This window comes from Oncorhynchus keta, chromosome 29 (genome assembly GCF_023373465.1).
Source record: "Oncorhynchus keta strain PuntledgeMale-10-30-2019 chromosome 29, Oket_V2, whole genome shotgun sequence".
In the NCBI taxonomy this organism is placed as follows: domain Eukaryota; kingdom Metazoa; phylum Chordata; class Actinopteri; order Salmoniformes; family Salmonidae; genus Oncorhynchus; species Oncorhynchus keta.
Window position 1 is genome coordinate 48,241,202 of NC_068449.1, and position 13,291 is coordinate 48,254,492.

General features: G+C 52.9%; 1 protein-coding gene across 3 annotated transcripts in view; it reads right to left on the bottom strand.

The window, feature by feature from the left end:
• Positions 1–13,291, bottom strand: part of LOC118361865 (protein WWC2-like) — a 47,397-nt gene that overhangs the window by 5,831 nt on the left and 28,275 nt on the right. For 2 of the 3 annotated variants that reach the window (XM_052486691.1, XM_052486689.1), the window contains 8 exons: positions 11,999–12,088; positions 10,955–11,634; positions 10,157–10,268; positions 9,078–9,164; positions 8,896–8,982; positions 1,215–1,413; positions 812–973; positions 80–195 (listed from right to left, as the gene is read on the bottom strand). In XM_052486691.1, coding sequence (XP_052342651.1) covers positions 80–195; positions 812–973; positions 1,215–1,413; positions 8,896–8,982; positions 9,078–9,164; positions 10,157–10,268; positions 10,955–11,634; positions 11,999–12,088 — 1,533 coding nt within the window. The remainder of the gene's footprint in view (positions 1–79; positions 196–811; positions 974–1,214; positions 1,414–8,895; positions 8,983–9,077; positions 9,165–10,156; positions 10,269–10,954; positions 11,635–11,998; positions 12,089–13,291) is intronic. The other variant, XM_052486690.1, reaches the window with a different exon arrangement.

Sequence of the window (13,291 nt, forward strand, 5' to 3'; positions counted from 1 at the left end):
GGTGTGTGTGTGTGTATTGAAAGTAATGGTGTTTGTAATGGTAGTAAAGTGTAGGTTGTGAGGGACAGTGGGTCAGTACCATTGGTGTCCGTCCATGTCCAGCTGGCTCGCTCTCTCCTTCTCCTCCAAGGCCAGCTCCTGTTCCACAGCCTCCAACTCGCTGGAGGTCCTCTGCAGCAGGGCCGACACCGCATCCTGACAACATACACACAACACAATATTGGAATGAGGCACCACTACAGCCTGGGGTTTGATCCCATGCTGTGTCACAGCCAGCCGTGATCAGGAGCCCATTAGGTCGGCGCACAATTTGCCCAGCGTCGTGTGGGTTAGGGCAGGGTTTGGCCACGGGGGGTCGTCAGTTGAACGGTGTTTCCTCCGACACACTGGTGCGGCTGTGTTAAGCGAGCAGTGTGTTGAGAAGCAGCGTGGTCTGGCGGGTTCTGCTTCTGGGGACGCATGGCTCGACCGTCGCCTCTCCCGAGCCCGTTGGGGAGTTGCAGCGATGAGACCAGATCGTAACTACCAATTGGATATCACGAAAAGGGGGGTAAAATTACAAAAACAACTTTCCATTTGACTTTCGTGTGCTGCCATCTGAGGTCGATACAGCTATAGGTGCCTGCAGAGATTGAGGCCTCCACTAGTCATTTCCCCCTCAGTAGAATAGAATGCATATTCTGTATAATATAACCTGCATGCAGCAGTGAATTTGAACTGATCTCCAATCAGAGTGAAGTGGGCATATCCAGAAACATGTAGACTGAGGCAGGCAGAGCCAAGTGGTCTGAAGTGGTGGAGGAGGACTCACCATGTCCACGGGCCCTGCAGGGTGCTGCTCTGGCCCAGGGCCGGGTCTCTCCTGGCTGGCCTCTTCTATCTCTCTGGTCCTCTCACTGGTCAACAGGTTGTACCACACACGGGTCATATCCCCACTCACTGGAAGCTCTCCCAGACTCACATGGGCTCCAGCCTAGCGAGAGAGAGAGGGTCAGGAGAAAGATAATGACAAAAAGTGACAGAGTGTGTGCGAGAAAGTGTCTTGTCAGTTCGTCCGGCCCACTGTTATAACGCGGTTATAAGCAAGCAATATGTTATTGTGCGGTAAATCTACAGTGGAGGTCCAGTATCAGCTCTGTATTTCGTTAACTGAGTGTTGGTAGGTGCTCAAAGCCTGTTGGTAAGTGTGTTTGTGCTGTATGTTGTGTACGTACCAGACAGTCCTCGGTGCCTCCGAGACCCACGGTGCAGGCGTCCACGCGGAGAGTCTTGTGCCGGAGGACGGCGTGCGGCGCAGCCGCCCTGAACACCTCGTTGAACGTCACGCTGTCGGGCAGCGCCACGGGCACCACGCGGGTCCTGAACAGACTGCTGATGTCACTGGAAGACGGGAGGAGCGCCACCCGGATGTATCTGTTGGGGGGTTATACAAAAAATATATATTCAATGACATTTCAATGTTGTTGAGGTCATGTCGTCCAATAACAACCTAATACTCCTAAACTTAGAGAGTTAATGTGGAGACCGAGGCAGTAGGTTGGAAAAGTGAACGTGGCCTGGGGACTGTTGGGATAAAGGCTGGTTACCTCTGGTGTGTTGTGTTATTGAGATGTGTGCTCTTCCCTTTCTGCCTGCTGTTCTGTAGCTTCCGGCCAGAGGCCCCAAGCATCTTTGAGGATTTCTCTTTCTGCTCCAGTTAACATTGACTCAAACACTTCCTGGGAAAAAAAACCTCTGCAAGACTCCTCTCACCCGCAAATGAACCCCCACACAGCAGACTCATCTGCATATGCATATTTCACAAACTACAAAGGAGCCCAAATTTTCACTCAAATGAGTTGAATGATAATAAGATGAAGGAAGTTTGGTTGAAGAAAGAATAAAACAGTTTTTTTAAAATGCGTAGCTACCCCCTGCTAAGTTGCATCATATTTTGGGGGAGATATTCCAGCTGAATATTGAGCGAGGGATTCAAAGGCGTTTCCCCGCTGTTCGATTGGACACAAATGTCTTTTCAAGCCTGGGAACATGAGAGAATGGATTAACTTTTTAATTTTTGTCGGCCATAAAAGAAACAGGAAAAGGGGCTGCTGGTGGGAGAGAAAGCCGCGAGGGGTCTCAATAAATAATAACATGACAGAGCCCACCCACCCCTGCAGAGAGTAGACAAGACACACCTGTGTGATGTAAGGCCAAGTGTTTGTATGTCTGTATGGATGTGTAGGTGTGGATGTGTGTATGGACGTGTGGATGTGTGTATGGATGTGTGGATGTGTGTATGGACGCATGTATGGATGTGTGGGTGTGGATGTGTGTATGGATATGGATGTGTGGATGGATGTGGATGTGTGTATGGATGTGGATGTGCGTGTGGATGCGTGGGTGTGGATGTGCGTGTGGATGCGTGGGTGTGGATGTGAATGTGGATGCGTGGGTGTGGATGTGCGTATGGATGCGTGGGTGTGGATGTGCGTATGGATGCGTGGGTGTGGATGTGCGTATGGATGTGTGGATGTGCGTATGGATGTGTGGATGTGCGTATGGATGCGTGGATGTGCGTATGGATGCGTGGGTGTGGATGTGCGTATGGATGCGTGGGTGTGGATGTGCGTATGGATGCGTGGGTGTGCGTATGGATGCGTGGGTGTGGGTATGGATGCGTGGGTGTGGATGTGCGTATGGATGCGTGGGTGTGGATGTGCGTATGGATGCGTGGGTGTGGATGTGCGTATGGATGCGTGGGTGTGGATGTGCGTATGGATGCGTGGGTGTGGATGTGCGTATGGATGCGTGGGTATGGATGTGTGGATTTGTGTATGTATGTGTGGACGTGGGGGTATGTCTGTGTGGATGGATGTCTGTGTGGATGCGCGTATGGATATCTGTCTGTGTGGATGCGCGTATGGATATCTGTCTGTGTGGATGCGCGTATGGATGGATGTCTGTGTGGATGCGCGTATGGATGGATGTCTGTGTGTATGGATGTCTGTGTGGATGCGTGTATGGATGTCTGTGTGGATGCGTGTATGGATGTCTGTGTGGATGCGTGTATGGATGTCTGTGTGGATGCGTGTATGGATGTCTGCGTGTATGGATGTCTGCGTGTATGGATGTCTGCGTGTATGGATGTCTGCGTGTATGGATGTCTGCGTGTATGGATGTCTGCGTGTATGGGTGGATGCGTGTATGGGTGGATGCGTGTATGGGTGGATGCGTGTATGGGTGGATGCGTGGGTGCGGATGCGTGGGTGCGGATGCGTGGGTGCGGATGCGTGTGCGGATGCGTGTGCGGATGCCTGTGCGGATGCCTGTGCGGATGTCTGTGCGGATGCGTGTGCGGATGTCTGTGCGGATGCCTGTGCGGATGTCTGTGCGGATGTCTGTGCGGATGTCTGTGTGGATGTCTGTGTGGATGCGTGTATGGATGTCTGTGCGGATGTCTGTGTGGATGCGTGTATGGATGTCTGTGTGGATGCGTGTATGGATGTCTGTGTGGATGCGTGTATGGATGTCTGTGTGGATGCGTGTATGGATGTCTGTGCGGATGTCTGTGCGGATGCGTGTATGGATGTCTGTGCGGATAATATATATAAATAAATATATGCCATTTAGCAGACGCTTTTATCCAAAGCGACTTACAGCGACTTACAGTCAGTCATGTGTGCATACATTCTACGGATGTCTGTGTGGATGCGTGTATGGATGTCTGTGCGGATGTCTGTGCGGATGCGTGTATGGATGTCTGTGCGGATGCGTGTATGGATGTCTGTGCGGATGTCTGTGCGGATGCGTGTATGGATGTCTGTGCGGATGCGTGTATGGATGTCTGTGCGGATGCGTGTATGGATGTCTGTGCGGATGCGTGTATGGATGTCTGTGCGGATGCGTGTATGGATGCCTGTGCGGATGTCTGTGCGGATGCGTGTATGGATGTCTGTGCGGATGCGTGTATGGATGTCTGTGCGGATGTCTGTGCGGATGTCTGTGCGGATGCGTGTATGGATGTCTGTGCGGATGCGTGTATGGATGTCTGTGCGGATGCGTGTATGGATGTCTGTGCGGATGTCTGTGTGGATGCGTGTATGGATGTCTGTGCGGATGCGTGTATGGATGCCTGTGCGGATGTCTGTGCGGATGCGTGTATGGATGCCTGTGCGGATGCGTGTATGGATGCCTGTGCGGATGCGTGTATGGATGCCTGTGCGGATGTCTGTGCGGATGCGTGTATGGGTGTCTGTGCGGATGCGTGTATGGATGTCTGTGTGGATGCGTGTATGGATGTCTGTGCGGATGTCTGTGTGGATGCGTGTATGGATGTCTGTGCGGATGTCTGTGTGGATGCGTGTATGGATGTCTGTGTGGATGCGTGTATGGATGTCTGTGCGGATGCGTGTATGGATGCCTGTGCGGATGCGTGTATGGATGTCTGTGCGGATGCGTGTATGGATGTCTGTGCGGATGCGTGTATGGATGTCTGTGTGGATGCGTGTATGGGTGGATGCGTGTATGGGTGGATGCGTGTATGGATGTCTGCGTGTATGCGTGTATGGGTGGATGCGTGTATGGGTGGATGCGTGTATGGGTGGATGCGTGTATGGGTGGATGCGCGGATGCGTGGGTGCGGATGCGTGGGTGCGGATGCGTGGGTGCGGATGTCTGTGCGGATGTCTGTGCGGATGTCTGTGCGGATGTCTGTGCGGATGTCTGTGCGGATGTCTGTGCGGATGCGTGTATGGATGTCTGTGCGGATGCGTGTATGGATGTCTGTGCGGATGTCTGTGCGGATGCGTGTATGGATGTGTGCGGATGCGTGTATGGATGTCTGTGCGGATGCGTGTATGGATGTCTGTGTGGATGCGTGTATGGATGTCTGTGCGGATGTCTGTGTGGATGCGTGTATGGATGTCTGTGCGGATGTCTGTGCGGATGCGTGTATGGATGTCTGTGCGGATGTCTGTGCGGATGCGTGTATGGATGTCTGTGCGGATGCGTGTATGGATGCCTGTGCGGATGTCTGTGCGGATGCGTGTATGGATGTCTGTGCGGATGTCTGTGCGGATGCGTGTATGGATGTCTGTGTGGATGCGTGTATGGATGTCTGTGCGGATGCGTGTATGGATGCCTGTGCGGATGCGTGTATGGATGCCTGTGCGGATGTCTGTGCGGATGCGTGTATGGATGTCTGTGCGGATGTCTGTGTGGATGCGTGTATGGATGCCTGTGCGGATGCGTGTATGGATGTCTGTGCGGATGCGTGTATGGATGCCTGTGCGGATGTCTGTGTGGATGCGTGTATGGATGTCTGTGCGGATGCGTGTATGGATGTCTGTGCGGATGCGTGTATGGATGTCTGTGCGGATGTCTGTGTGGATGTCTGTGCGGATGCGTGTATGGATGTCTGTGCGGATGCGTGTATGGATGTCTGTGTGGATGCGTGTATGGATGTCTGTGCGGATGCGTGTATGGATGTCTGTGCGGATGCGTGTATGGATGTCTGTGCGGATGCGTGTATGGATGCCTGTGCGGATGTCTGTGCGGATGCGTGTATGGATGTCTGTGCGGATGTCTGTGTGGATGCGTGTATGGATGCCTGTGCGGATGCGTGTATGGATGTCTGTGCGGATGCGTGTATGGATGCCTGTGCGGATGCGTGTATGGATGCCTGTGCGGATGTCTGTGCGGATGCGTGTATGGATGTCTGTGCGGATGCGTGTATGGATGTCTGTGCGGATGTCTGTGTGGATGCGTGTATGGATGTCTGTGCGGATGTCTGTGTGGATGCGTGTATGGATGTCTGTGCGGATGTCTGTGTGGATGCGTGTATGGATGTCTGTGCGGATGTCTGTGCGGATGCGTGTATGGATGTCTGTGCGGATGCGTGTATGGATGTCTGTGCGGATGTCTGTGCGGATGCGTGTAGGATGTCTGTGCGGATGTCTGTGCGGATGCGTGTATGGATGTCTGTGCGGATGCGTGTATGGATGTCTGTGCGGATGCGTGTATGGATGTCTGTGCGGATGCGTGTATGGATGCCTGTGCGGATGTCTGTGCGGATGCGTGTATGGATGTCTGTGCGGATGTCTGTGTGGATGCGTGTATGGATGCCTGTGCGGATGCGTGTATGGATGTCTGTGCGGATGCGTGTATGGATGCCTGTGCGGATGTCTGTGTGGATGCGTGTATGGATGTCTGTGCGGATGCGTGTATGGATGTCTGTGCGGATGTCTGTGCGGATGCGTGTATGGATGTCTGTGCGGATGTCTGTGCGGATGCGTGTATGGATGTCTGTGCGGATGTCTGTGCGGATGCGTGTATGGATGTCTGTGTGGATGCGTGTATGGATGTCTGTGCGGATGCGTGTATGGATGTCTGTGCGGATGTCTGTGCGGATGCGTGTATGGATGTCTGTGCGGATGTCTGTGTGGATGCGTGTATGGATGCCTGTGCGGATGCGTGTATGGATGTCTGTGCGGATGCGTGTATGGATGCCTGTGCGGATGCGTGTATGGATGCCTGTGCGGATGTCTGTGCGGATGCGTGTATGGATGTCTGTGTGGATGCGTGTATGGATGTCTGTGCGGATGTCTGTGTGGATGCGTGTATGGATGTCTGTGCGGATGTCTGTGTGGATGCGTGTATGGATGTCTGTGCGGATGTCTGTGTGGATGCGTGTATGGATGTCTGTGCGGATGTCTGTGTGGATGCGTGTATGGATGTCTGTGCGGATGTCTGTGTGGATGCGTGTATGGATGTCTGTGCGGATGTCTGTGTGGATGCGTGTATGGATGTCTGTGCGGATGCGTGTATGGATGTCTGTGTGGATGCGTGTATGGATGTCTGTGTGGATGCGTGTATGGATGTCTGTGCGGGTCTGTGTGGATGCGTGTATGGATGTCTGTGCGGATGTCTGTGCGGATGCGTGTAGGATGTCTGTGCGGATGCGTGTATGGATGTCTGTGCGGAAGCGTGTATGGATGTCTGTGCGGATGCGTGTATGGATGTCTGTGCGGATGCGTGTATGGATGTCTGTGCGGATGCGTGTATGGATGTCTGTGCGGATGTCTGTGCGGATGCGTGTATGGATGTCTGTGCGGATGTCTGTGCGGATGCGTGTATGGATGTCTGTGTGGATGCGTGTATGGATGTCTGTGCGGATGCGTGTATGGATGCCTGTGCGGATGTCTGTGCGGATGCGTGTATGGATGTCTGTGCGGATGTCTGTGTGGATGCGTGTATGGATGCCTGTGCGGATGCGTGTATGGATGTCTGTGCGGATGCGTGTATGGATGCCTGTGCGGATGCGTGTATGGATGCCTGTGCGGATGTCTGTGCGGATGCGTGTATGGATGTCTGTGTGGATGCGTGTATGGATGTCTGGGCGGATGTCTGTGTGGATGCGTGTATGGATGTCTGTGCGGATGTCTGTGTGGATGCGTGTATGGATGTCTGTGCGGATGTCTGTGTGGATGCGTGTATGGATGTCTGTGCGGATGTCTGTGTGGATGCGTGTATGGATGTCTGTGCGGATGCGTGTATGGATGTCTGTGTGGATGCGTGTATGGATGTCTGTGCGGGTCTGTGTGGATGCGTGTAGGATGTCTGTGCGGATGTCTGTGTGGATGCGTGTATGGATGTCTGTGCGGATGTCTGTGTGGATGCGTGTATGGATGTCTGTGCGGATGCGTGTATGGATGTCTGTGTGGATGCGTGTATGGATGTCTGTGCGGGTCTGTGGATGCGTGTAGGATGTCTGTGCGGATGCGTGTATGGATGTCTGTGCGGATGCGTGTATGGATGTCTGTGCGGATGCGTGTATGGATGTCTGTGCGGATGCGTATGGATGTCTGTGCGGATGCGTGTATGGATGTCTGTGCGGATGCGTGTATGGATGCCTGTGCGGATGCGTGTGCGGATGCCTGTGCGGATGCGTATGCGGATGTCTGTGCGGATGCGTGTGCGGATGCGTGTGCGGATGTCTGTGCGGATGCGTGTATGGATGTCTGTGCGGATGCGTGTATGGATGCCTGTGCGGATGCGTGTATGGATGTCTGTGCGGATGCGTGTATGGATGTCTGTGCGGATGCGTGTATGGATGTCTGTGCGGATGCGTGTATGGATGCCTGTGCGGATGCGTGTGCGGATGCGTGTATGGATGCCTGTGCGGATGCGTGTATGGATGTCTGTGCGGATGCGTGTATGGATGTCTGTGCGGATGCGTGTATGGATGTCTGTGCGGATGCGTGTATGGATGTCTGTGCGGATGCGTGTATGGATGTCTGTGCGGATGCGTGTATGGATGTCTGTGCGGATGCGTGTATGGATGTCTGTGCGGATGCGTGTATGGATGTCTGTGCGGATGCGTGTATGGATGCCTGTGCGGATGCGTGTGCGGATGTCTGTGCGGATGCGTGTATGGATGCCTGTGCGGATGCGTGTATGGATGTCTGTGCGGATGCGTGTATGGATGTCTGTGCGGATGCGTGTATGGATGTCTGTGCGGATGCCTGTGCGGATGTCTGTGTGGATGCGTGTATGGATGCCTGTGCGGATGCGTGTATGGATGCCTGTGCGGATGCGTGTATGGATGCCTGTGTGGATGCGTGTATGGATGCCTGTGTGGATGCGTGTATGGATGCCTGTGCGGATGCGTGTGCGGATGCGTGTATGGATGCCTGTGCGGATGCGTGTATGGATGCCTGTGCGGATGCGTGTATGGATGTGTCAACGCAACACTGACAGGCTGAGCACAGCGGCACTCTCAAAGTCAACATGGTCTGTAACACGCTGCGATGCTGTCTGTGTCAACGCAACACTGACAGAGTCTAGTTAGTACACATATACGGATATACGAATGAATTAATAAATGAATGAGTGAGTGAGTGGGTGAAAACTCACACTCTGGTAGTGGAGGGGACTGACAGGGCAGCAGGGTTTTGCAGCTGCATGATCACCATGACAAAACTGGAGTTGGCAGCATCATATCTGTAAACAACAACACTATCTTTCAGTTGTCCGACAACAGGGCAGGATGGAGTAATAGACATTGCGTAGCTTAATGTGTGTGTGTGTACTCTTACTTCAGGCCTATCTGGACCTGGGCAGACTCAGGAAGGACAGGCTCGTCCTCCAGGTAGACCGCCGGTTCATCAGACTCCATTGACCTACTAACACAGCAGGTTTTTATTATTACCAATCAAAAAGAACGTCTGGAGAGGAGAGACAGAGACATTTCAGATTCAGAGTGAGAGCAAGAAAGGGTGTCCTTGGCTCATCGTCTAATTTAAATCAAATAGAGGGGAGAGCAAGGGAGGACAGGAGGAGAAGAAGGTATGAAAGAAAGAGAAAAAGAAAGCAAGCAGAGAGAAAGCAAGTGACAGAGGAAGAAAGAAAGAGAAAGGGAGCGAGAGAAGGAGGGAGAACGCTAGCTGAGAAAGATAGAGTCCACACCACACTGGTTGAAAGGATCAGCATCAAACCCCTCCTTTAGGGGGCAAGCGATGATGAAAGAGTTTAACCATAGGAGCCGTTTTAGTGGGAAAAACAGACATCAATGAGGCCAGTCTAATCACGAAAAGCCAAACTGGGCAACCGAGCCCATGCACTAATTAGGAAGACAACTGGGCAACAGAACTCTGCGTGTCAGCATCTCAAACATCTCTCACATTTGAGAAACAGACAGGGCTTCTTCCATTCAGTCATTAAAGAGCAGAAGCAGCTCTGTCTCCGACTGTGTTATACACGTGAGACGAAGCTAATTGTGTGTGTGTGTGTGTGTGCGCGTGTGTGTGTGTGTGTGTGTGTGTGTGTGTTGAGGAGCCTTCAGTTTGCTGGTCCGTTTTAATTGAGGTCTTGTGGTTCTCTCATCACAGCTTGCGCCAAACATCGCAGGCGTTGGGTTAAATGGAAGAAGGGGAGAGGAAGAGGAGGTTAAAAGACCCATTGTGACCCTTTGAGTGGACCAACACTATTGGGAACAGCAGAACCGCAAGATAAATGAGAGAGGGATGGAGAGGGGAAGAGGTTGAGAACGAAGGGGGCAGAGGTTGAAAATGAAAGGCACGGGGGAAGGGAGGGATGGAGAGTATTGAAGTGCGAGAGAGAGTAAGCGACCAATCGATCAAAATAATTAAAAGAGCGGGAAGTGAGTGTGACCCACCGTTTGACATTAGAGGCCTCGTACACCCCACTGTCCCCGGCCACGGACTCGTCTGACACAGCTGCTGACACACAGGTGGGCCTGTCCTCCCCAGGCCTCTGGAGGTCCACGTCTGACAACAACACAGACGAAGACATGAAGTACAACTGAAATAAGACACCACAGTTGATATTCCGGGGGCTGCTGCTCTGCTTGCAAAGTACTCGAGAAAAGTTAATTAATCCAGAAAAGTGTTTTGGTAAATCTACGAGACACATCCAGTCCCTCCACCAGTACACCTTTTAGCTGGAACTCTGGACAAGCACACCTGACGCAACTTGTCGACTAATCATCAAGCCCTTGAGTTGAATGCAGAGTATTGGGTCGGGGCTACAATACAAATAAATGTGTGCTGTTCGGGGGAAGTGGAGGACTGTTTCAGTGCAGCTCCATTTTGAGCTGCTAGGTGGCAGCGTTGCGCCATGCAGCACAAGGCATTTCTAATCAGTGGTAAATTCCAATGAAGGGAGGAAGGAAGGAAGGAATCATTTCCCGTATGAATAAAGCCCGTCCCAGCTCTCTGGAAACACGGAAAGTAGCCGCCTCAGAAATCTCTAAACTGTTGGATATGATGTAGGTGTGTGATGTATCAGCAAATGACTGTGTGAATATTCTAGTGTAGTACAGGTTGTTTATTCTAATTTGATTCAAATAAATATATATTATGGGTGTAATATGATTATATTGCCCTTGTGACCCAATAAATGAACCATTGTTCACAAAAAAAGAAGAAGAATTTGAACAGAGCAAACGTCTCACCTGTGATACTCTCTCTGAGGGTAGCCAGTGCCCCTCTCCCTTCCCTCCCCCCCTCCCCTCCTCTGTCCCTCTCCCCCGTCTCCGCCTCAAACATCCCCATCCCCTGGCCGTCGTAGAATCCCAGGCTGAGACCGCCAAAGTCCGACACCACCAGACCGACGTCGCCGTCCCCAAAGTCCTGTGGGCCCGCCGACGGGAACGCACAGACCCCCTCCAGCACTAGCGGCGAGCCCGGCGGCGAGAGAGAAGACAACGACGACCTCGAGGAAAGCGACGTCACCGACTTGGACGGCTCGGCCGGCTTCGAGGACACCGCAACCAGCGGCGCTAATGGGACCAGGTCGGTGGTACCGGTTCCCACGGTGTGTGTGTGAAGCGACGTGTTGTGTGGGTGTGGGTTCTCCACCTCGTGTTCGTGGATGGTGGTGATAATTCCTGGGGGGTCTCCCCGCCTGTAGGTTATCCCAGAGGGGGTCAAGGGCTCCTGGAGGAGCAGGTCCAGTTTACACTGGTAGTCCAGGTCCAGGGGAGAGGGGGGTTCTGCGGGGGTGTAGTAGAGGTCTCCGGAGGAGAGGGAGTTGAGGGAGCCGCGGGAGGAGGATGCGTTGAGGGAGCCACGGCTGGAGGCCAGAGAACCCAGGCTGCTGCCTGATGAGACGGACAGGGTACTGGCCGACAAACTGTAAGGGAGAGAACACACATGACACACACAGCCAACACGCACCATGAACAAGCACCTCAACCAGCAACGTTTTACTTACTGCAGCTGTATGTATGTGTATTGGAGGAACACTTTGGCTGAGTTTAGACAGGAAGCCCAATTCTGATCTTTTTTTGCCACTAAATGGTCTTTGGACCAATCACATCAGATCTTTTATATCAGATATTTGTCAGAGCTGATATGATTGGTCAAAAGGTCAATTAGTGAAAAAATATCAGAATTGGGCTGCCTGTGTAACCGCAGCCTTAGCGCAAGAGTGTGTTTGTGTATAGGTATACAAGCTTGAAATGCACGGATACACAGGCACACACACACACACAAACCTCTTGAGCTGAGAGTGGAGCAGTGTGGTCAGTCTGGTTGATTCCTCCAGTCTCTGCACCAGGACTCGTCTCCTCTCCTGCACCTTCAACCTAGAGAGACAAATCATTACTGGTACAACGTGTCCGGGACAGAGCACATGTCCGTGTCCGTGACAGAGCACATGTCCGTGTCCGTGACAGAGCACATGTCCGTGTCCGTGACAGAGCACATGTCCGTGTCCGTGACAGAGCACATGTCCGTGTCCGTGACAGAGCACATGTCCGTGTCCGGGTCAGAGCACATGTCCGTGTCCGTGACAGAGCACATGTCCGTGTCCGGGACAGAGCACATGTCCGTGTCCGTGACAGAGCACATGTCCGTGTCCGTGACAGAGCACATGTCCGTGTCCGTGACAGAGCACATGTCCGTGTCCGTGACAGAGCACATGTCCGTGTCCGTGACAGAGCACATGTCCGTGTCCGGGACAGAGCACATGTCCGTGTCCGGGACAGAGCACATGTCCGTGTCCGGGACAGAGCACATGTCCGTGTCCGGGACAGAGCACATGTCCGTGACAGAGCACATGTCCGTGACAGAGCACATGTCCGTGACAGAGCACATGTCCGTGTCCGTGACAGAGCACATGTCCGTGTCCGTGACAGAGCACGTGTCCGTGTCCGTGACAGAGCACGTGTCCGGGACAGAGCACGTGTCCGGGACAGAGCACGTGTCCGGGACAGAGCACGTGTCCGGGACAGAGCACGTGTCCGGGACAGAGCACGTGTCCGGGACAGAGCACGTGTCCGGGACAGAGCACGTGTCCGGGACAGAGCACGTGTCCGGGACAGAGCACATGTCCGGGACAGAGCACATGTCCGTGTCCGGGACAGAGCACATGTCCGTGTCCGGGACAGAGCACATGTCCGTGTCCGGGACAGAGCACATGTCCGTGTCCGGGACAGAACACTTTCCTTTGGGAAAGTGTTCTTCTGACCTCAATGAGACTTCTTGGTCTAATAAACACTAAATAGACAACATGCTCCCTTCCCTCTGGTAGGAATCCCCTCTGTTCTGCTAACTAAGCTTCAAGAACACTAACCTTAATTACTGTCTTCATTGATCGAGCAATTACACAGAGCCTAATTAGCTCAAGACACAATTATAGGGCTTCTTCAAATGTAGGGTGTGCGTGTGTGTGTGTGTGTGTGTGTGTGTGTGTGTGTGTGTGTGTGTGTGACAATATGTAACTACAATTACAACCCATACAAGCGCCATGTTTCCAATTACGGCTGTCGCTCTGCCGTCTAATGTGA